The sequence below is a fragment of the Genypterus blacodes genome, unplaced genomic scaffold (assembly GCF_046128005.1).
Source record: "Genypterus blacodes isolate CSIRO-AG114 ecotype Tasmania unplaced genomic scaffold, CSIRO-AGI_Gbla_v1 ptg000131l_1, whole genome shotgun sequence".
Lineage (NCBI taxonomy): Eukaryota > Metazoa > Chordata > Actinopteri > Ophidiiformes > Ophidiidae > Genypterus > Genypterus blacodes.
In genome coordinates this window covers 1,882,656-1,905,819 of record NW_027466933.1, presented here as the reverse complement: position 1 = coordinate 1,905,819, position 23,164 = coordinate 1,882,656, and the positions used below count along the sequence as shown (strand labels likewise).

Sequence of the window (23,164 nt, the reverse complement as noted above, 5' to 3'; positions counted from 1 at the left end):
CGGGCGATACACAAACAGAGCCTCGTCCTCGTGTTCCACAGGGGGGAAACACTCCATGGAGAAAGGCATTTGAGTTTCTCCGGAGGGCTCTATCCTGTGCCAAGCGATCCTCTGCTGAACTTATGTCTACCTCTTCTTCTCCCAGCCATCCATACAAATCCGACCCACAGACCCCCTCCCCCACCCACAGCCTCTCTCTCGCTCTGCCTTGGACGTCGTTCTCTTGGCACAAAAGAATCCTTTCAGATGGAGGCTCTGTTCTTATGGAGGCAGGAAGAGGCTTTTTTCCTCCTTTTTTTTTCTAGAATGGGAGGAGGGAGGAGGGGGGGGGGGGTCTGTTCGTGGGGAGGCTTTCTGGGGTCAATGCTAAAGCCCATCTTTGTGTGGGGGAATGGTGCTGGGCCATTAACGGCGAGCTCTTCACACATCAACCAGCGCTCCTAAACAGTGCCAGTGGAGCATTAACATGACAATTGGTGGAGGGGCTGTGGTGGGGTTGTCTCGCACTCAGTCTGGGTCTGTCTGGAAGTGGCGTTTGTGAATTTATAGAGGATAATAACTGAGCTTTGTTCTGTGAGCAGATTGATTTGATAATGAAAAGTCAAATGATATGTTATTACACACGGATTGTGAGTGTTTTTCTGTATCTTTGTAGTTCAAGAGGTGTAATTATCTGGGAGACCATTGACAAAATGTAAGGCAGACAACAATTGAAATATCCTCACAGTAATCCCCGGTAATTTCATACTATAAACAAGTGTGATATCATTTAAACAGTTCAGGAGCTTAATGATTACAGTTAAGCCTATCCCAAACAGGCAAATTATTAAGGAGCTTTACAACTGCAGTGCTTGCTAGCAATTGTCTGTGCTAGGTGTTAATGAGCAGAGTTGTTGGTGTGCAGGTGTTGCATTGCTGCTGTAAAGGAGCCTATAGGCTGCTGACAACACTCAGGATGCTGCACTGGATTGACCTTTCAAGGTGTTATGCACGGCGCACTGCAACTATTACAGCAGGAACGCAGTGAATCAATTCAATTCCTTCCCTTAATATGGATCACCCCCCTGCGCAGAGATGCTGTGAGTGCACATGAGGTGACGGTGTTTAGAGAGCGTTTGATATTGACAGCAGCCATGATTACCACCACGTTCAAGTGCAGTTAAACACAGCATTGGAATAAAGGAGCCCACAAACAAAGAGAACTGTGTGAATTGAATTAAGAGGCATTTTGTAAGTGGGTCACGATATTTATTCGAGACAAAGAATGTAATATTATTTTAATTACTGAGAAGTCATTCGGGGAAACAGTGCGGGTAAGCAGACAGTCTGTCCCTGAACGTGTCCCGGCTGTTTCTCTCCGGCATGTCTGGTTTGTGCCTCGGCGTGGGCGGTAACGAAGAGCAGGTACACGGTGTCCAGCCAATCAGCTCCAGGCGGCTGGGCTCTGCGGAGAGAGTGACACTTCCTTAAGCCAATGGCGGAGTGTTGTGTCTGCCGCTCAACATCCTCCACCAATGCGAGGAGTCGTTGGGCGGACCGCCGACAGGGAACATTCCCCGGCACAGTTTCTCTTTCTGCCCAGTTCGATCGGCAACGGGAGCGGAGAGAGGAAAGCAGAGAGCCCGAAGGCAGTAGCCCCCACCACCGCCGGCCCAGGTTACCATCTAGCACCGGGAAACACAGCAGAAAGCCGCCGCCGGCAGAAGCCATTACCAACCAGAAGTCACCATGAGCAGCGAGGCCGAGACACAACAGCCGCCGCAGCCTGCTGACGATGTGGAGAGCCCATCCAGCCCGGCAGCCGCAGCTTCCGCGGCGGATAAGAAGGTCATCGGTGAGATTACTGGAAGTGATCTAACTGGAAGTGAGCTAACTACTTAGCCATGTTCGTTATCATGAGTGTTGGTTACTGATGTTAACAAGCGAGTCACTGGGGATGCTAACGGGTAGCTTGAACGCTAATGGTGATAACGTGAAGCTGGTTAATCAACGTTAATATGAAAACGGGTTATAACGAAATATGTATAGTTTCTGATGTTTTACCCACGAAAATAAGCGAGACTGTCTTGAGTTGCCAAACGCTTGAATACGTTAACTAAATGAATGCCGCTGTCATTGAACTTCTTTGAGTGGGGGAAATGACTAACTTGTGACAAAATGTGTTTAATAGCGTTGACACTGTTTTACTGTGCACTCTCCATTGTGTTTAAAGTCTTGTGATAATCTCATCCAGTCTCCGAGATGTAACGCTGAACCCTCAGTTTGCGTGTATATTAGCCGGTTAGTCTCCCGGGCCTCCAGGCGACAGGCAGCCTTCCTTCCCTCCTTCGACCCACCGGCCGTCACATGCGGGCCGTTAAAGTCGTTCCTGGTTCCGGGTTTCTCTTAACACTATAAGCGCCTCCGATGTACCGTGATAGGGCCGCGTGAAGTCGGTAATCACCGAATCGATTAGCACCGTGTGTGAATTCCCTCACCGAACATGGCAGCGTGAGTGGGAGAGCGGAGTTGTCTCACGCCGCTCCGCTAGCATGGTGCTGTTAGCTGCTAGCATGGCAGTGTTAGCTGCTAGCCACCGGCCGTCTTCTTTGTTCGCGCTGCGCTGTCTGTGAGAGAGGAAAACCAGCTAACATAGAAGATTTGACCCGGTACGCGATATGAAACCGTTATATGTGCTTTAAACAATGTTAAAGCTTGAAGATGGAGGTCCATGGTGTATTTTTCTCGTATTTAGTGCGTCTCTCCGCGGCCTACTTACAGGCGACATTAGCCCCGACGCTAAAGAGGCTGCGTTAGCCAACATAGCTAACGGTGGCTATTTACATGGCTGAAGGGGCCACCCAAAATGTCCGCCTCAAGATTCCACTGATTTATCTCGTTACTTCACGTGTGCGTGCTGTGCGTTACGGTTGTTGGAACATGTTTCGCTGCCTATTCATACATGGGTCGATTGATTTAGTTCGTATGTAAGTGATTGTGGTAGTTTCCGCTTGCTGGCTCGGGTCCAACCACATGGTTGAGCCCGTTAGCCACCGCGCTATGCTAACGAGCCTGCGGGACGGGAGCCTCGCTAACGTCTCCGGGCACGACAGCACCACGTGTGTCCGCTCACGCACGTAGCAGGCCGCGTAAAACGGGCCAGTGGGTCTCGGCGTGGCCGGAGCCGCAGAGTACAACTGTGCCGTCACCGTGCGCGTCTCACCATGTGTGTGTGTGTAACGTGGTTTATAAGGACACGGAGACCTGAAATGGTGCCGTCATGACTCGTTTCTGGTTCATGCCTCAGTCTGCAGCTGACAGAGCATCGGTTATATTTAACACACAGTTGTGGGTTAAATATAACTCGTTATCTGCAGCCTTGGTCAGTTTTTCATCATCTGTCGTTATTTGACCCCTTCAGTTCGTCATCTCCTCCTCCCCCCGCATGGCCTGTCAGTGTGTTGTCACAATAATTATGCAATAATAGTTATTTTAATGAATGAAACTCAAGATCTTTTTATGGTGTTTTGTTACAGCAACAAAAGTCCTGGGTACAGTGAAATGGTTCAACGTCAGGAATGGATACGGTTTCATCAATAGGTGAGTAGACCCTCTCCTCCCTGAGATACAGCCATTATCTATCCGTATGTGTGTGTGGTGGGGGCCTTCCCAATCCTATTATGGTCTTAATATGTCACAAAGCTGACCAGACGATTTATCTGCTGGTGTCCATGCTGTTATAACATGCAGTACTTAATAAGTCCTTAAACACTTGCTGGCTCACCTGCTGTCAGTGAGTTGAGTGCGATGCTGCTAACTAAATGTTACTGAAGGCTGCTTCTTCTTGTTCAGGAATGATACGAAAGAGGACGTATTTGTACACCAGGTAAGGGGCCACACTTGTTATTGACCATTAAAAAACAACAATATGGATAATGAATATTTTGGACAGGTCTCATCTTTACATTTGTAATTTCAGACAGCCATCAAAAAGAACAATCCGAGGAAATACCTTCGCAGTGTTGGAGATGGAGAAACTGTGGAGTTTGACGTAGTCGAGGGGGAGAAGGTGAGCCGAGCGCTTATGAACTAGATGGTTGCATGTGGAGGAGCAGTTTGATGATCCGGACCTCTCATGGCTCATGTTAAAACGATCACGCTGTCCACAGGGAGCGGAGGCAGCAAATGTCACTGGCCCGGGAGGCGTCGCAGTCCAGGGAAGCAAGTACGCCGCTGACAGGAACCGCTACAGGCGTTACCCCCGGAGGAGGGGCCCACCTCGTGCCGGAGACTATCCAGAGAACTACCAGAGCGATGGCGAAGGCGAGCCACCCGTCGGTCGTGAGAAGAACAACAACCGCGACGGGGGAGAGAGCGTCCCCGAGGGAGAGACACAGCAACGCAGGCCCGCTTACCCTGGCAGACGGCGCTACCCCCCATACTTTGTACGTAGACGCTACGGCCTCCAGCCCCCCGTACACCAACACACCACACAGAGATGACTGAGGTATGCAGTCAGAGGGCCATCGACAATCCTGACACTGGCACCCAGGGGCCATGTAATCCGATGGACCCCTGACACGTTGTCACATGGAACCCAACACATTTTGCCGTATTGGTGTATATTTTTCAAGTTGACCGACCCAAATAGGCCCTGAACCTCAGCTCAGTCACTTGAAGCAACACGACCAGACCCCTGACAGTTAAGGGAAAATTTACAGCTTCCTACAGTTTCTTGGGCCTCAGTGGACATTGTGTGTTTGTATGTGTTGGCTAATGGTACCTTTCTTGCTTTCAGGCAGGTGAAAGTGATGAAAACCAGGGAGGTCCAGACCAGGGCAACAAACCAGTGAGGCAGAACTACTACAGAGGCTTCAGACCAAGGTTCAGACCAGCGTTTAGACCAGCGTTTGCATGTTGGCATCATTGATGCAGGGCTGCAACAACAGGAGAGCAACACACCAGTCTGTGCTCAAGCTCTCCTCTTATTGCAGCCTAACCTCAAACTATAGCTGAACATACATGTTGGGCTTATTTTGAACATTTTAAGCCCTTTTTGTTACTTTGCTTCTGATCTCTGTGGCCGTTAGCCATTGTGGATCTTAAGCAATCACTCTGCACACCGTCAAGTTTGCCTTTTCTGATAATTAGCAGGGGTCCACCACGTCCCAGACCGGTGCGGGACGGCGAGGAGGACAAGGAGAATCAGGGCGGCGAAGGTGGTCAGAACCAACAGCCCCGCCAGCGACGCTACCGCCGCAACTTTAACTACCGCCGCAGACGCCCACAGACTGGAGGCAAACCCGGTCAGGAAGCCAAGGAGCCCAAAGCAGGAGGCGAACCATCCACAGAGAAAACGTCCGCTCCCGAGGCCCAGCAGGGTGGGGCTGAGTAGGAAACAACCTGCCCACCGGCACCTACCATCTTTTACCATCGTCCGGGTGAGTCTGAGGTTCATTCAGACTGAAGTCAAGCCACAGAATGTGATCTCAATGTAATGTAGCTAGTTCAAGTTAACTCTGCAGCATGTTTGTCCGAAAGCTGCTCTGTCGCTTCACATTTCTTTAGTAAAACTACATTTGCCTCTCAGCGACGCAAAGATATCAGAGTGTGTAAGAGCAGAGTCCACTCTGTTATCTGGCTTAAGAATGAGCAGCAGCTGTTGACTTTGGATTCATTTCCTGCTGTCTGACGTCTCAGTGCCATGAGTCAGCTCCTCTGAGTAACACTGTTTGATTGTTTGATAATGCTGAATTCAGATGAACCTTGGACTCATTTTCTCTCTTTTTCCTTGCAGTTTTTTTGTCAACAAGAAGAAACATCAAAGATCTGAGCAATAAACAGATTTGACTTGACGACCGTCACAAGCTTGCACCATGCATTTGACCAGATTTACCACCGATTGCCTGCAGAATCTATGCAGACCTGTTTTTTTCCATTATTTTTATGTGACAGCTACAAAAGTTTTGGGGAAACAGCAAATGTTTTTCTAAATCGGTCCTAAGTTTGTACACCAAAACGTTTTTAAAGAAAAAGAAATTTGATATCTGGTCAGTTTGACATTTTTAAATAACTTTTTATGTATTCAAACATTTTAACAAAATGCAAGCTCAAATAAAAGTTCAGAAACCAGCCCGTGTCCTGAGTCTCGTCTTTATTTTATGATTCAAGTGTGCCGAGCGGAACATGAGGACATCCACATGAGAACATCCACTCGTTTGGCACGAGCAGACAATTCACACTCCATTCATTTCATTAAAGTCGTAAATTCCATTAAACATTCCTATATTTAGACAACTGCTTTTCTCAATCTGTATATAGACATCAGTTTCTTCCCAGAACCTAAATGTTCTAGTAGTTGTAGCTCCAGGAAACTACAAACACACACACACACACACAGCAGCACGATGGAGACAATATCTGTAATAAAACGAGCAATGGAAACATTTGGCTAGAACTGAAGTCACTCGTAATAAATGCACTGAACATAGTCTTCTTTGCATGTGATGTCATTACTGGTGTGTGTCTGTCCTCTGCAGCTCTCTGGGTAAAACCCTCTACTGGTGTGTGTGTGTGGTTCATCAGTCACACCCAGCGAAGTTAACAAGGGGGGTTTGTGGGCAGACTGGACCGGAGCTCACAAACCCTTCAAGTGTCCAAACTTCCACCTCATTGTTACAGAAGCCCTGCAGTGTGTGGCTCTGATGCCTGTGGGGTGTTTGGCCAGTTTGATACTCAATGAATAAACAAAATGAACCTCAAACTCTATTTAGCTCCAGGCTGTGGTATTGTTGGGACTTCCTGGGTGGTAAAAAAATCAAATCTGGTTGTTCAAACATTAGTTTCTTTGCGCAGACGTTTCATCCTCTGCACGTTGTTCTCCATGGCCGTGGGGTTTGTGATCTCTGTGGCACAGTCGGCAGGAAACCAGCCCCTCTCCCCATCTCGCATCCTCTCGCCGTAACACCACGCTGGGGGAAAGACGGGACGGTTTGAGTCACAGTGAAGGAACGTGGATAAGTCAGGACCGATGTAAGATGTGACCTCACCTTCCTCTCTCTGGAGCACGATGACGAGCTCGGCCTGCTTCAGCCCCAGCTCGTCCAGCTCTTTGGGCATGTATGCTTTGGTGGCCTCACACTGCGGTAGACCTGCAACACATCCCCCATAATACACTGTGGTTCATGGTCACATTAGAAGGAGCAAACAACTCCAGTCATCTTTAATCACCAGAAATAAGAACTTTTTAGGTGAGCTTGATCTGAGGTGCATTCACTGTAATCTAATGCACCCTTGGTAAATAGGTTTAGCTGACTCACCGTCTTTACAGGTGAAGACACCGGCGTGCTTGTGCTCAGTGAGGGCGACCATCCAGCGAGCTCGATCCACCCTGGGCACCAACGACAGAGAGAAACGATGTGAATGTGACTCCAAACTGGCACCGGTGATACATTTCAATGACAACTTCTGTCTATTTCTGTCTGAACAGTGTAGAGATCTGTCACTAGAGGGAGCTAGACTCCTCACATTGGGCCTCCAGTGCTGTGTTACATCACAATCACATCTATCAATCTAGAGAACCAATAATCCAGTGTTGACAGTCAGTGATGATGCCGTGTCCCACAGCAGAGGATCACAGCTGAATTCATGAGTGAACACGGTGACAGGAGCTCAGAGCTGCAGTACCTGGACTCGGCCACCAGGGTCATCTGCTCCTGCTTCCCGTCGCTGTTCTTGCTCATCAGCAGCCTGAAAGACAGCAGGACGTGGGAGCTCTTGGGCGACGAAGACGTCCGTCCCTCCGCGTCCTCCATGACGTCCACCTGCACGTTCTCCAGGGTGGCGTAGTCCATCACAACAAAGCTCTCCTCACTGCACCAACACACAACCCCAAGCTCTCACAACAAGATACTGACATTTATTCATTTCATATAAGGAGCCACTGCATCAGAGCATCCCTGTATCAAAAACCTCCAGCCACATTCCTAACATACTGGATGCATTCTTCAGATATTGCGACCTGAGGACTCGGCTGGAGTCGCTTTTGAAAACAGATGAACATCTTGTGTGTTATTGGTTCTATGAATCAAAAACACACAAAGCTGGACTCCATCAGGCCGACATGTTGGAGGCAAGACTGAAGAATCTGGAGTGGAATGTGCGTGCGATGACCTCACGCCCCCCCCCCCCCTCGGCCACCACAGCTGGACCGGATCAGTGCCCATGGAAATAAGCATCAGTGAGAGAAACGCAGAGAGACCCCGGCTGTGATCTGTGTGTTTATCTGCTCTATCAACCGAAACATACACACACGCACACACACAGCGGATATCAAACCAGCTCTGTTCTCATCTAAGAGCCTTTTGTTGATGGAATAACACCGTTTCTGCTGCTCTGTGTTCATGTTTCAGTGCATTACGACTCTAATCTATACAATTATTAGTTTCTATCTCTACATAGTCAACAAAACTCAAATATGAACTGTCAGCGTTTCTATTAGGTAAGGCAATGAGAGGAGGCTCTCCTGCTGTTTCCATGCTGCACCCTCCAATACAGCAGATGGCGCCACAACATACAAAAAGAGGCTTTGGTCTCATTTGGTGATAAACACAAACCCGGCACACGTGGAGCGGACTTTCAGCCATCTTATAACTCTCTGCACATTCATAATAGTTACGTCCTCAAATCTCCTCCCTTGTTTCAGTCAAAACTGTGGAAATGCAACAGGAGCTCATGAACTCTGACCTCTTCTTCCTGGTGACGATGAGCACGTCGTTGAAGAGGAACAGGTAGTAGTTCCTGTTGCTGAAGGCCTTCCAGATGCTGAGCTCCTCAGAGCAGATGGAAAGCTCGCCACGCTTCTTCATCCACCGCGACGACGACACCAAAGGGAACGGCTGAGGACACACACACACATGCACACGCACACACACACACACACATTTGTGAATCAACAAATCATTTCATAGACAGAGAAATGGTCCTTAGATTTGTCCTGGTTGACCCTTTCTGTTTCGATTCACACCATAAGCTGACTGCAATGTGTGTATTTGTGTGCGTGTGTGTGTGTGTGTGTGGAGCCGCACATGCTTGGATCTTACCTTTATTTTACCAAAGTCCATCTGTTTCTGGATGGTGTACATCTGCTCTGTCCTCTCCATCCGCCTCGCTCCATCGTTGCAGCTAGCCACCAGCTGTTGACGAGAGCAATAACCATGGCAACAGTAAGAAGCATCAAACTAAACCATGACATCAAACATCATCAGAAACAGATTCTTCATCGTCACCTTGCTGATGGCATGAAACGCCCAAACCGCCGCAAAGTACTCGGCTGTGTCGTCTGGCGTTTTCTGACAGATCGTCTGCAAGGAGGAAACAGAAAAGGTGAGGAAAGGTTTCAAACGTGATCTGACGTGAGAGCCGACGTGAACGCAAGAGGAGGAGGAAAGTTTGAGACTGACATCCAGGAGCAGCGGCAGCCTGGTGACTCTCTGCATGGGGAGGATGAGGAAGGAGATCATGGGGAGGCCTCTACAGTCGCCACTGCCTTCAATCTGCTTCAGGGTCTCTTTGAATGCAATGTTGCTGGTTCTGAAACAGGGAAGATGGCGAGAAGGGCGAGAGCGGAGAGGTCAGTCCAGCAGGTCAAAGCCAAACATCGTCACTGTCTAACTTTGAAGTTCCTTTACTCACAGCAGCTTCTGCAGCGTCCTCTGCTGGAAGGTCTCGTTAGAGCAGTAGACGATGTACGGGTCAAAGTGGTGGGCAGCGTGATTCTGCACAATGTCGCTGATGTCACGGATCACAGGGTCGTCATGGTGACGGCGCTCAAGGTCCTCAAAAAACCTAAAAAGAGAAAGAGAGAGAGAGAGAGAGAGGGAAAATAAGACAAGATGTTAGTTTAAGTGCAAATGTATTTTAATCTTACGCCAAAATAGTGTTGATTGATAAGTTATGAGCCCAACTTAAGGGCTGTGACAAACTCTGGATGTGCTTTGATACTTCAGGTGTTTTTGCTTTATTTACTGCGCCCGTCTAAGCTCAGTGATAAAAATGTAAACAAAATGTCAGAGGCACCTGAAGCTCTGCGAGTTGAGCCTCAGATTTTCCCCTCTTTTGCACAACAAAGAGATTTTAGCTGGAACCTGTTTGGCCTCTGTTGTCTGTCTGTTGACATCAAATCCACTATGGAGGAATTTGACAGCTGAGAAAACAACTTGGCAGAAGTCAGTTGAGTTTTCAGGAAATTATGTCGAAAATTTAGATAAATAAGACATCTGAGTAAGGAACTTCAATGCTAGGCTCAGAACTTATCAATCACCTGTTGGCTTCTCACTGTTCATTCTGCCAAGGCTTTGTGAAAATCTATTATTAGTGAGCTTCATACACAAATGCAGCCCCGCCCCAGCTCAGCTTTTGCTTTTAACAAAATGGGAGTAAAATGACACTCAAAGAGCAGCCCAACCCAGGAAGCAAAGACACACACACACACACATACACACGTACACAAACACACACACATAGTCAGAGCTGTCATATTCCAGCAACTGATACATCTTCTTCTTACACGTCAGCTTTTACACACCGACACAAACCACTGCTACTGACACAGCGTCTCATTTCATTCAAAACAGAGTGACCCACACACACACACACACACAGTACACACTGCTTTTCACTTTTAACACACAGGACGTTATCATTCTAGAGCCTGGGAACACGGCTCAGAGGGAGAGAGCAGCAGAACCAGTTTGTCCGGCGTGTTCCAACAGGCCGCTGCAGCCTACAGGATACTAAAGACGCCGCGCTCAGGGCAAATACTCCAAAACCCCAAACTTAAACATCAAACTGTTCCACCTCCGTCCACCGCCGCCCTCAACACAAAGGAACCATGTGGGAAAATCAGTGAAGTGAACCTGCAGATTCACTCAAATCTCACAAAGAGTGCAACAGATTTTTTATCTCTGTGGTGTAAAACTCCCACACACACTCTTTCCCCTCTGGTGTAGATATGATGGCACATTCCTTTTTCAATTCCTTCACATTACTTCTTTTTATATATATATCCTTTTCTTTAACAACCTACATTTATAAATATGTTTAAAATTTGTATGTATGTGTCTTCAACATTTTCAGTATTTTTATATTAATGATTATTATTACTTGTATAGCATTTCCTTTAAAGACAAATGAATCTTTATATTCTGCTGGATTTTATTTTTATATTATTCATTCTTATATATATTTATTTTCCTTGTTTTTGTGTGATTTCTTCTATTTTTTTTTATTATTCTTGTATTTATAAATATGATCTAATGTTTTATTGCTTGCTGTGATTTTATTTATTTTCTTCCCAGTGTTTGTGGTTTGTTTTAAAGTCTGACCCTTGAGTTTCATCTTATTTCATTTAGTCAGGAGGGTTAAAGTAGAGCCGAGTGCTGCGCCGACCGTTTGCTGACTTGTTGGATGACGGCGATGTTGGAGAAGAGGTGGTGATGCTCCGTGGCCGTCATGGTCTTCCTCAGAGCTTCGCTGTCCTTGAAATGCTTCACCAGGATACCCAGGCTGTGCTGGTACGAGTGCTCCGACGTGATGATCTCAAAGATGCCCTGTCCAACACACACGCACACACACACGCACAACGATCAAAGGTCACTGGGCGCACAGGTCAGAAAGAACGTCATATATAGTATGATTTACCATAGTTTCATTTTCTGCTGCTCTGTGTCCAGTTTAACCCCAGGGCAGCGATCAGGAGACAGATTTGTCTTTATAACTTCTTAGATAAACTCAGATAGATACGCCAATCAAACCTCCCGTCCTCCTGTCTCCCTCACATTACTGCAACTGTTCATTCTCCACTTCAACTTAAATGTTTTACGTCTATAACAAAGCAGCGCTGGTGACTGCTGAGGGTCTCTGGTGCTGTGAGACAAGCAGCTCCAGCTCAGCACACCTGTGAGCCGCTTTAAGAGCTCTGGCAGCACCTGAGTGGAGGTTGATTACACTGCAGGGTGTGTCTGAGTGAACACAGAGACCTTTGCTATTGACACAAGGTCTGATCTCAGTGCAGCACAGCCGACAGATTGTACAGGAAACGTCTCACAGGCGAACCCTCCATATCATTAGTCTGTTGTTGTGTAACGTTCACGTTAGGTCGTGATTGCCTACATTTCCCAGAAAGCCTTGGGGCAACAAATGCTGAACAGGTTTGAACAGGTTGATGTCAGCCAATAGTGAGTAAGTGGGACGATGATCCGGACAGAGGGAGAACCTTTACCCAGAAACACAGTTTGGTTTTCTTTCGTCTTCCAGTCACACACACACACACCCACACACACATACTTTATGCTGTACTTACTTCCTGCCTCTTCCTCTCCTGGGGTGAGATCACTTGCAGGATGCCTCGGTCCTTCACCTTTACACAAATACATAAACATCACCGTCAGACCGATCCAACAAAAGGAAAAATTCCAAATTGAGAACTATTTACTTGAACCTAGAACAGGAAACTGGAAAAGTTACTGTGTAAAACGTTTCCTCCACTGTTCCGCTGTGTTGTGTCTTGAAATCGTTCTGCTGACGTTTCATGTATTCGTACAGTGGCACACACACACACACACGTTTATTTACACGTCCGGCCATGTTTCTTGTTTACGTTTGGGGTCAGATTCTCTTGACTTTGACTAAAGGCAGCATTAATAATGCTTATTTGCCACCCTTGATGAGTAAAACATAATAGTATGTCATCAGTGTGCTGAAACAAATGATGACGTCTGTATTTTGTTCTTCTGTTCTCTCCGTTTCCACCCTTAGGAGGCTCACCTGAGGCAGCTGGCTCCAGGTGAGCTGTGCGGGCTTGTAGCTCTTCACCACGATGCCCTGGTCCTCCACAGGAACCTCCTCCACCACCACAAAGTCTTCCAGCAGCTCATCCTGGTTGGTGGAGTGCAGCCCGCGCTCACGGATCTCCTGGTAGAGGTGCGGCGTCGCTGAGCGGCACACGGACAAACATCACGGTCAGCATCACACATCTCTTTCCCTACAACGTTCACACCTGACCCAGACTTCTGGATGAACCGCTAAACGTCTTGAATGAATCTATGCGTCTATACACGCAGGAGTGTGTTGTTATTTAGGTGTGAGTCACTCCGAGTTAATAATGGCTCTGATGTTACTGTAACTAATGACAGGATGAGTCCTGCTCACACACACACACACACACACACACACACACACACACACACACACACACACACACACACACACACACACACACACACACACACACACACACACAGGACACGACGAGGAGCTGGGTGAGTGGGAGGCGAGGATGAGTCGGATAAATCAGATATTTAAATGCAGGCCAGTGTGTGGAGCATTTTCATTCATGGGATGAGACACACACACATACACACACACACGACTCCCTGTAGATAACCTGCAGTCCTTTGGGAACAGAGAAACAATGAAGTGACTCTGCACGTTGTGATTTTCCAGCTATTTGTATCTCTGCTGGCAGCTTTGAGGAAGTGGACACAGTGACACATTGTGAACGTACCATCTTTGAAGGATCCACCGTGCTTCTTGTTCCTCCTTCTCCCCAGCGTTCTCTGGAGGGGAGACAGCAAAGCAGCCTGAGTGTATCAGCGTGGAATGCACAATAATCTCTCTCTGTCTCTCACTCTGGTTAAATACAGTCTCAGTCTTAGTCTGGTATTTGGCTGTGCAAACGTGTCCTCATCTCCGTGACTACGGGAGAATTTGACAGAGGTCGGCCGGACCTCTGACCTCTGAGCCCACGCAAGGAGCAGATTGGTTTGTGAGATGAAGTGAGATCTGATTGCATAACTGGCCTGTTGTGATTGTTCCTCTGTAGATGTTCTGAATGAAGAACAGCTGAGGTGTGACAGCTAAGTGAGTCACAGAGTATTAAAATCTCATCCTACCTTGCGGCCGTGGCTGGTAGCTGGACTCGGGCTGATGGCTCTGTTCTCTCTGACGGGCTTCAGCGTGTCCTTACCGCTCCTCGCCATGGCTTCAATGTCCAGGCTGGTCACAGCTGCTCTGTAGGATTTATTCCTGCGGTTCGTCCTCAGAGCGAAGCCGTCCCCGTCGCTGTCATAATCGTCCCAGGACACGTCCGGCCCCTGAGCCGAGTGACGGCTCCGGCTCTCTTTGCCCGAGTTCTCCAGTCCCACGGGGAAAGTCACCACTGTGGTGTGGTGGCGGTGTTTGGGCCGGCTGGGTGCAGCCAGGCTCTTTGGGAAGAGCTGCTGGGTGCCGAGCTTCATCATGGCTGGACTGTTGGTGCTTAAAACCACATGTTGAGTCACCAAAAGTCTATCTACTTCATCTTGTTGAGACAAGGAGGTGCAGGGCTCGGATGAGGGTGAGAGTTCATCGCCCGACTCGACTATTCGGAGCTCGGTGGAGAACTGGCTCTCCAAAATATGAGGCACCTGGTCACCCACAGAGTTTACTGATGGGCTGTGAGACATGATGTCGTCCGGCCTGTGACCCTCCCCTGTCCACTAGATCCTTCAGCAGCTACAACATGGGAGGAGACAGTAGAGAAAGAGACGCAACAGTGAGTACATACACAGGAGATAAGGTGTTTCCAACTTCAGCTGAACTCATAGAGTCCACAGGTAACGTAAGAGACGAGGTGGCCGAGTGGTTAAGGCGATGGACTGCTAATCCATTGTGCTCTGCACGCGTGGGTTCGAATCCCATCCTCGTCGGGAACTCAGTTTTCGCACCGAGTGAATTTATGTCACTGTTAACGTGTTACACATTCCAATGTTAACCAAAGCCAGCCGGATGTAAACATTGTGCCCCTGTCGCTTTAAGAACTCCAGGAGACGAGCACACAGACTTTACACCCAGCTGCTCCCACTGTGTGATATGAACACACACAAACTCAGAGAAACTAAATGTTAATGCCCGTTCTTCTTTCATATTCAAGGTTTGTACAAATATTTGGGTTAGGTCAAAGGAAGTGAAATCAAACAACAGCACATTTTTTTCACTTCTGTTTTACGTTGCATTCAACTTTTGATTGACTTACGCTCTAATGCCTTCAGTGTGTGTAGGTGCTGTGTGTGGACTTGATGAGCTCGCCCTCTCTCTCTCCCTCCCTTCCTCCCGCTCTCCCCTCCTCTCCATTCCTCTCCTTTCCTTTCCTCTCCTACACGCTGCTACACGCTGCACCAGTGTCGCCCCCACAACACCTCCCAAATATGGGCATGAAGGACGAGGTGGCCGAGTGGTTAAGGCGATGGACTGCTAATCCATTGTGCTCTGCACGCGTGGGTTCGAATCCCATCCTCGTCGAGGGCGGCTTTTGGTGTCATGGCACTTTGACAATTCATGAAGTGAGCACAGACACTGGAAGTCAAGTCACTACAAACTGAATTATAGATGATTTGTTGAATTTGACATGAGTCAGTTTAGTCACTCAGCTTCTGAAATGAGTATCAGAGCCCAGATGGGGGATGAGTGCTCACTATAAAGTTCTAGTAAATCTTAAGTGCTGCAGTGAAATTATACAAAATACACTCAAAGTTCTTTGTATGCAACCATATTTGTTATTTTAGAGTGATCTAGTGTTGCCTGCCTGTGATCACTGTATTGAACTGAGAATCGATTTTGAAACCTAACCCCCAAAGATTCCCCGGGCGATGCAGAGTTTAGATCACACACATTTAAGTGACTTACAGAAACACAGTCGGGGGGGAACATGAGTCTCTCTCCTCTGGGTGACCCTTAAATACCAGCGGTGACCTCCAGCGGGGCGCTCACATATCTGCCCATCACAGAGAGAATCAAACTACAGACCCATGACCCGGTCCCATACAGGCACTTAATAACTCATATCATACACACACACTCACCCCGTGACTCACTGCTCACTCCTACGCTACACTTACAGCCCACACACAGACACACACACACAGACCAGCACATCTGAGACTACAGGGACCAAACTACAGCTGTGTTCTTATGGTAAATCTGCGCCATACATGTCAACAAATAAACAAGCTTCAACTCTGTCAAACTGTCACACACACACATGCACACGCACACAGACACACAGACACACACACGCACACCACTCCACCCTTCGCGGACCGACCCTCTGCTTTAACTTCATGTATGTCTGAATAAAATGACTCATACGCTTCTTATCGCCTTCATGCCTGTGCAGTGGGATTATGGAGGCACAGGGAGAAAAATGTCCGCCTCGCATTCCGCTGCGTCCTAAGCGGGTGAGGCGACACCCAACCCACCGAGCGAACCGCGTCCTTACCTGCGTGAGGAGGCGACGGCAGCGGCAGATTGATGAAGAAATGGAGGCGCAAGGTTTAATGGAAGCTGCTGTCCGGTGAATGTGTGTGTGTGTGTGTGTGTGTGTGTGTGTGTGTGCATGCGTGAGCGTGCGCCTCTTTCTCTCTCTACCTCCCTCCCTCTCTCTCTCTCTCTTTCTGTGTGTGTGTGTGTCCTCTGTCACATACTTCTTCTCACTTCCTCCTTGCAGGGACCCTTCATCTGCTCCGGTGACGTCACAACAGGTGAGCGCCGAACGAAAGAAAGTTACACCGCACAAGTGCGCAGAAGCAGAACAAAGTTACAAACAAACATCTGGAGGTTTAGTTTACTAACTGAATGTTCACGGGATTATTTTACTGTATTAAAACGGCTCAAATTAAACGCGTTGAAATTGTGTACAAGCGTTCCGCTTTGAACGGAACGCATTATTATGCACTTAAAGCGAGCATATCAATAAAAAAAACACATTCGTTACTTTCGCGTTTCATTTTATTTATTTATTTTTCCAAAAAAGTTTTTCCACCTGCTGTTTGTATACACTCTGCTTCAACAACCGATAGTCACTGTCGCCCCCTGGTGTCTAATAGGACGTATTGCACCTCCGGGACTGAGCGGGTCAGTTTAGTGTTTCGTGGTAGTATAGCTGTTTTCTATCTTATTATTGTTTTTCGTCTTTAAAATGTAATACGCAATAAAAAAAAAACGAAAATTAACATCTTGTTAGTTCCATTAGTTGAAATAGGTGTAACTAATGAATTAAATAGGCCCATGTCTAACACCAAAAGTGAAAGTATTATAACCCTCAGACACGTTGAATGTGGATGGAGGCAATGCAAGCACACCCTAAACACATCTGTGATTATAGTTTTTATTTTCCTTATCTTTAACAGTCTGAAAATATAATTACACTTGAATTAGCCAACATTCTATTGAAGCAAGGCTGAGACGTGTAATATAATGTAATATGGAAACAACAAAACGACAAAGGGTCACTATATACAGACTTTATATATAGAAAATCAAATGGCAATGACGTTTATATCATTTTCAATTTCAACATCATATGGCATCTGATGAACATGAATTCATATATCCCTCCATGACATGAGGTGCACATTTGTTAAGCTACATTTGTAAAAATGTACATCCAGCTTAGGTGTAGTAAACATATATTTTCCTTCATGTGGGGATGCCTCAGTGTTTCTACACATTCAGAAAGACGAGCTTCATTCTGAGGTCGGTGGCAGTGCAGATTCCTGCTCTAACAAGAGTGAAACATGAAAACATCGGATTTCCCAGAGTTTAGGCCAAATTGATTAAACGTGTCCAAAAATGTGTCAAACCGAAGGATGGTTAGAGTGTTAGGAGCTATTCAGGCCGGGGGACGTTATGAATTTAAACTGCTACACATTCTACCTGATGCTTGTGCAGATTCTGTCAAGCAATTGTCTCCCTGAAATATCAAAGGTGATGTCGTCAGCGGGGCCTTCATGTAGCTTCTCTCCTCAGGATGGGACTGGCAGACAGAGAGCGCTCCCTGCAGGCTGTAAGCAGAGCTGCTCATCAAAGATTGATCCCGCAGGTTAGTGGGACAAAGGCCAGAGCGGGACGGCCGACGACTTTTCTGGAGTTTTGCAGTATTCAGTGTGCAGAGGAGCTGCCTGGTGTAAACAGCTGCTCTCTGTTCCGTTCCTAATGTGCAAAGATACAAACCTAGCAGGGTTCCGCCCACTTTGTGTGTATGTTTACTGAACTCCGGGGCACCAGATTATTTGTGCTTTGTCAGACATCACAACATGCATGATACACATTATGCAACACATGCACACAACATTCACATTCATGATCACAACATTTAGGGCATATATTAGAAAATGAAACAGGATCATTGCAGCTTTTACTCCAATGATGATTCAATTCAATTTGCACAGCTACACAATCTATCGCATATCATATATCAACATTACAAATGAGAATAATCTTAACTAAAGAAACACAGATTAGTTCCAGCATTTGGGTTCCAGAATGATCAGACAGTGCTGCTTCGAGCTCAGATCAAAACATCCCATCGCTAAGTAGACAGTGACAAAGCCAATAGAGACAGAGAGATTCTGTCCAACCAGAGAACACACACATGCTGCTGGGATGAGCTGCTGTGTCTGAGTGTGTTGGTCAGCGAGTCAGCGTTAAAGGAAAACCCACACCACTTACCATTACACAGTGATGAATGTGGCTAATAAAGGGGATGGGGTGTGTGTGTGTGTGTGGAGGGGGGGCACGTGGCAAACATGCCCAGAAGCTTCGTCCCTCCATTTATCACAAACATGTCTGAGTGAATCTTACATCCATCTGTTAGGGAAGTAAAGCAATCGGAGCCATTAGAGGATATGATGTGATGCTAAGGGAAAGTTTCAGTTATTCTAGTTGTAGTTATTGCAAATGTCTCGATTGAGGAGAGCGTGTGGTGGGGTGGGAGGTGGTGTGGGGTCGCTGGTGTCCGTGAGACGTTGGATGGGAGGCAGAGCGTTGTACCACTGAGTTTACAGGCCTGTGGGACAGCAGCGGCCACAGTGCCATCTGATGTTTCTGGAGGCCAAAGCGTAAGAGGAGGTTAGGTGAGCTGACACATGCCCACCCCCCCTCCACCCTCGCGGTCCAGTGTGCGGTGCAGGATAGGAGCTCTCTGGGAGGGGGGAATGGGGGCAAGGGGGGTTGTGTGTGGCGGCAGAGGAAGGGACGTGACCAAGTTGGCTATTTGGCCATGTCCCCTTTCTTGAGAATGAGCTGCCGCTGCCAGGGGGCCAGCTTGGTGTCGTCGTAGCCGAGGGTTCGTAGCCGCTCTTGCTCAGTCTTCTCCTCCTTCTCCTTGGCCTGTTTCGCCTGCTCCTCCACTTTTCTACATGCAGACAAGAGAGAGAGAGAGAGAGAGAGAGAGAGAGAGAGAGAGAGAGAGAGAGAGAGAGAGAGAGAGAGAGAGAGAGAGAGAGAGAGAGAGAGAGAGAGACAAGGGAGCACAAACAAATGGTCAAACAGAAACCTTAACTTGGGAAATTAGTTAAAGCACCTCCAAAAGTAGATTTCTGGCCGTTTGTAGAAAGCTCCCAACACTAAAAATAAACCAATGACTTTGTTTCGCCACTAGATGGAAACCTTGAGCTCAGAGTCAAAGTCAAATGATGGACTCTTCCTTACTTTTTCTGCTCCATTCCGCGCCTGCAGGAGGAAAGAGGAAGAAGAAGATGAAGATCAACATGTTAAACAGAATTAACAGCTACAGCACAAGGTGACATGATTCAGACCTGCGGCTTGTTTACTTTGTTCCGGTTCGGGGAATAATGTTTGTGTTTTTCACGGCGGTCCAATATTTGTAAACTAACGCCACGCGCTTGTAAACTGTTCTGTGATTGGTCAGAACTGAACAGGAAGTGGAAACCCTTACCTGGGGCACGAGCCCCTTCACCCCAACACAATCCAAAATGGCGCATCAGCGGCGCGTGAGGACGTCTGAGAGTTTGGTTCAACGACACTTTAATTTGGTAATTTTTCATCCTCTGCAGTCGCACCAGGTGAGATATTTATCGTATTATGACCCAACAGATACATTATCATCAAACTCTCCCTCTGAGCATAAACACTACAGCAGGTGAGTTTCTTTCTCACTCAAACGAGCGACTACAGCCGGGCCGAGACCCCCCCACCTGGGTGGTCCGGACCTGAGTGCGGTTGAGGTGGTCTCACACGACCTAACGAAGGGCGAAAACGCTCCTGGTTTCGAAATAAAAGCCCCAGACGAGCAGGTCTGAATACACACACAGGTTGAGCCACTAACAGTATCAACATACAAAACATATATGCTTATAATACACGATATCATGTAGTCATCATTTGATCTGGATGTCACAAAACACACACACACACACACACACACACACACACTTCCTCTGCTGTTTGATACTAAATGATTAGAGGAGAGGTTTAGACACATATGCAGATAGACATACTTCTCTTCATCCATCTTCTTCTTCATCATGTCTCTCCTCCAGGCCGGCAGCGCAGCCAGGCGGGCTGTCTCCTCGTTCTCCTGAGAGAGAGAGAGAGAGAGAGAGAGGGAGATAACAATTATAATTAACCTTTTGGGCTGACTTGGAATACAAAAACATTTTTTTAAAGTATGAATGAATTAAAACATTTTCTTGCTAAATTAAATGACTTCATCATAATCACTTGCATCATTGATTATGTTTCTAGGTTATTTGTAATTTCAGTTTATTGTTCAAATCGCTCATATTCACCATAATCAGTGGATTGATTACAGTCAGTAAGTAAATAAGCAACTTAAACACTGGGATCCTTTTTAAAGGTTCGCTGTTCGTCATGTTAAGTAACGATGCAAAATAATGACTCCAGTGTCAGTGCTGTAATTAGCATGGCACACACACACACATTGTACTTTGACTTTGGATAACCAGCATTGGAGAGCAAACAGAGCCCATAGGAGGCCTTTGTTAGCTCAATATGCACTCAAAGCAGCAAACACGGCTCACAATATAGCGTCTCCTCGTGTTTCTTTAACATAAAATAAAGAGATCTCAGACACGCACAGTAACCGGATCCTTTTCTCTCTCTCAGCCTGTAATCAGAGGTGGAGCCGGGGGAGAGAAAGAGGACAGCCATCTTGGATTTCTGCTCTTCGCCTGACGTGGATAGATTACCCTTCACATTCCTCTGACTGAAGCATTTCACTCGCCCGCCAAACTGAATCCAGGTAAGATTATCTACACCGTCAATTATTAATGATTCCCTTGGGAATTACAGGACGCGAAAAAAACAAACAAACCAAAACAAATGTGGCTTTGGAAACTTTTAATTGATAGAAAAAAAAATATGGATTTATTGACATGGTAAGCTGGCGTCTTCCTGATCCGACAGATAAAGGACATGTGGACACAAGCAAGAGAGACGGGAGCAAGGCGCCCTGTCCTCTGTTAGTCAGATGCACCACAAAATCTACCTGAAAATCGTTTAAAGTCAATTCTACCGAAACATTTTTCTTTCAAATAATGAAGGAAAAGGTTTCACTGTTCATCCAATATTTTAAATAAAGGTTGCCATGGAGATAGAGCTGATTGTTGGTGTTGACCTTTTTTTTTTCTCTACTTGTATCTTAAGGCCCTCCACAATAAAATAAATGCAAAATGTGATATGATTTACTAATTCTTACTGGCTGAATGCACACAATCACAAATCCATACAAACGCCTTGAAGGTGACCTGACCGCCCCCCTGCTGGGCTGAGAGACCATCAGGAGTCACTGTGACCTCCTTACGGCTCCTGTAAGCTGTGGAGAGCGTGACAGCGGGTGGCGCTAAGAGGGTTATTTGAAGGTAATCTCACTGCTGGAGACACTATGGAAATAGTACGGCGAGGACAAGTGTGGACGAGGGCGCGTTCAAGAGCTCAGTGTGTCACCGAGGCTCTGTCTATGTGGAAGTTCGGTTTTATTCCACGACAGGCTCATGTCAATGTAGCTAATTCAGTTTAGTAATTTAAATGCTGCATTGATGTAGAATTAAAAAGGAAGGACGAGCTGGAATCATGTCATCACAAAAGGCCAACCAACTTTATTTCTCACAGATAGTGTAGAAACCAAAATAAACACGGAGCACAAATTAAACAATGAAAAAGGTCGAGCGACGACCTCAGCAACAGCTGTGTAAAATTATAAATACAGTAGCAAAAATCTTGACAGACTTCATGAAACAATAAAAACACTTTGATGTTTCTGGGCGCTTGAATTTGCAAAGTTGCTGTAAAATCACATTTTTCCAACTGAGTAACAAATCTGTGCACCAAAGCCGATAATCTTTGTAATCTATACTGAAAGGAACACATTGTACATACATAATTATAAGGTCACTGACTTAAAGAGGAGCTGCTGCGTAACCGTAAACTCTTGCAAACCAACACTGAAGACCTACTCTCTTTACCTTTTAAGTTCAGATAACAAAGATAACTTCAAATACCCGGAAGCTTGCTCACTGGGTATCAAAAGCAAAGCATCGGTTTGTATGGAAGCGTCACAGGATTCCAGGAGAGAATCTCTGCCTTTCTGACATAGACACGACATCACTGCGTCTGTCTTACGTGCTGAATTTAAGTCAGGTTTTTGCTTTTTATTTGTTTCTTTTTTACAAAGATTTTCTAAAACAAACATTAGTTTTTGTGGCTAATCTTTTCCTGGAAAAACGTATTTTCTTAGAAACAATGTACCATGGCAATCCATCGCGTTTGACTCGTCCAACTCCAATTGGAACATTTGTAGCAAGTTTAGCATAAATCACAACATAACCTTTCAGCCACTTGGACTCACGTAAAGCTCGCACAGTCACAGGCGGGTGAGCAGATACTCTTTGCTCTAAGTCCCTGAAGTGACATAAGGCCGAGAAGCTACTGCCTCAGATGGGCCTTCTCTCCCAGCATGCTCCACTGTGGAGGCCTGGTTCTTTAGGTGTTTCCTTTGCTGGATGTTTGGTGGACTAATAATCCAGATTTCAGATATCAAAGAGCTCCTTCTCTTTTTCTTTCCAGAACGCAAAGCTGCGGTCGATGTATCTGATGATCTCCTCGTTACTGAACTCCTTCAGTTCGTAGATGACTTTGATGGAGTCTTCATTAGGTTCTTCTCTAGGTGGAGGTTTATCAACAGGAGGCTCCTCTATTATCTTCACGGTAGCAGGTGGGACGTCCTTCACTGGGTCCTGTGGTGCCGTGCTGTCACATTTACCATTAGAAAGCTCCCCCCCCTCGGCAGCTCCCTCCAACGAGGCAGCAGCAGGCTCTGGTGGTGGCG

At 46.7% G+C, this 23,164-nt stretch overlaps 3 protein-coding genes and 2 non-coding genes across 6 annotated transcripts in view; 3 read left to right on the top strand and 2 right to left on the bottom strand.

The window, feature by feature from the left end:
• Positions 1 to 1,558: 1,558 nt before the first annotated feature.
• Positions 1,559 to 6,111, top strand: ybx1 (Y box binding protein 1). Of its 2 annotated transcripts, none has more exons than XM_076163334.1 (8): positions 1,559 to 1,834; positions 3,516 to 3,579; positions 3,832 to 3,865; positions 3,959 to 4,048; positions 4,149 to 4,424; positions 4,778 to 4,863; positions 5,131 to 5,420; positions 5,777 to 6,111. In XM_076163334.1, the coding sequence occupies exons 1-7, from the start codon at positions 1,729 to 1,731 to the stop codon at positions 5,372 to 5,374; spliced, it is 900 nt and encodes a 299-aa protein (XP_076019449.1). In that variant the 5' UTR covers positions 1,559 to 1,728; the 3' UTR covers positions 5,375 to 5,420; positions 5,777 to 6,111. The 2 variants fall into 2 exon arrangements, with proteins under 2 accessions (XP_076019449.1, XP_076019448.1); XM_076163333.1 differs by having other exon boundaries at positions 1,559 to 1,864.
• A 680-nt stretch (positions 6,112 to 6,791) lies between these two features.
• arhgef16 (Rho guanine nucleotide exchange factor (GEF) 16) lies at positions 6,792 to 16,517 on the bottom strand. The gene is made up of 15 exons (XM_076163332.1): positions 16,295 to 16,517; positions 13,932 to 14,532; positions 13,544 to 13,595; positions 12,805 to 12,971; positions 12,341 to 12,397; positions 11,428 to 11,588; positions 9,673 to 9,825; positions 9,441 to 9,570; positions 9,267 to 9,341; positions 9,081 to 9,173; positions 8,725 to 8,876; positions 7,666 to 7,851; positions 7,299 to 7,369; positions 7,029 to 7,130; positions 6,792 to 6,950 (listed from the first exon to the last, which is right to left on the bottom strand). The coding sequence occupies exons 2-15, from the start codon at positions 14,481 to 14,483 to the stop codon at positions 6,811 to 6,813; spliced, it is 2,091 nt and encodes a 696-aa protein (XP_076019447.1). The 5' UTR covers positions 14,484 to 14,532; positions 16,295 to 16,517; the 3' UTR covers positions 6,792 to 6,810.
• On the top strand, positions 14,645 to 14,726 carry trnas-gcu (transfer RNA serine (anticodon GCU)). Its single transcript has one exon. It is a non-coding gene; the product is annotated as a tRNA-Ser (tRNA).
• Positions 15,237 to 15,318, top strand: trnas-gcu (transfer RNA serine (anticodon GCU)). The gene has a single exon. It is a non-coding gene; the product is annotated as a tRNA-Ser (tRNA).
• A 1,766-nt stretch (positions 16,518 to 18,283) lies between the features above and the next one.
• The window catches only part of espn (espin), a 32,422-nt gene continuing 27,541 nt past the window's right edge, over positions 18,284 to 23,164 (bottom strand). The window contains exons 12-14 of the mRNA XM_076163489.1: positions 20,312 to 20,395; positions 19,507 to 19,514; positions 18,284 to 19,210 (exon numbers count right to left, since the gene is read on the bottom strand). Of these exons, the coding sequence (XP_076019604.1) occupies positions 19,066 to 19,210; positions 19,507 to 19,514; positions 20,312 to 20,395 (237 nt within the window). The 3' untranslated portion in view covers positions 18,284 to 19,065. The remainder of the gene's footprint in view (positions 19,211 to 19,506; positions 19,515 to 20,311; positions 20,396 to 23,164) is intronic.

Excerpts from the sequence above, each read along its gene's own strand:
- arhgef16 (XM_076163332.1), bottom strand. The coding sequence starts at position 14,483 with ATGTCTCACAGCCCATCAGTAAACTCTGTGGGTGACCAGGTGCCTCAT. Across the intron at positions 11,589-12,340 it reads AGGAGAGGAAGAGGCAGGAA|GGCATCTTTGAGATCATCAC; the intron begins GTAAGTACAGCA and ends TGTGTTGGACAG. Across the intron at positions 9,826-11,427 it reads ATCCAACAAGTCAGCAAACG|GTTTTTTGAGGACCTTGAGC; the intron begins GTCGGCGCAGCA and ends TTCTCTTTTTAG.
- ybx1 (XM_076163333.1), top strand. The coding sequence starts at position 1,729 with ATGAGCAGCGAGGCCGAGACACAACAGCCGCCGCAGCCTGCTGACGAT. Across the intron at positions 4,049-4,148 it reads ACGTAGTCGAGGGGGAGAAG|GGAGCGGAGGCAGCAAATGT; the intron begins GTGAGCCGAGCG and ends CGCTGTCCACAG. Across the intron at positions 4,425-4,777 it reads GGCGCTACCCCCCATACTTT|GCAGGTGAAAGTGATGAAAA; the intron begins GTACGTAGACGC and ends TCTTGCTTTCAG.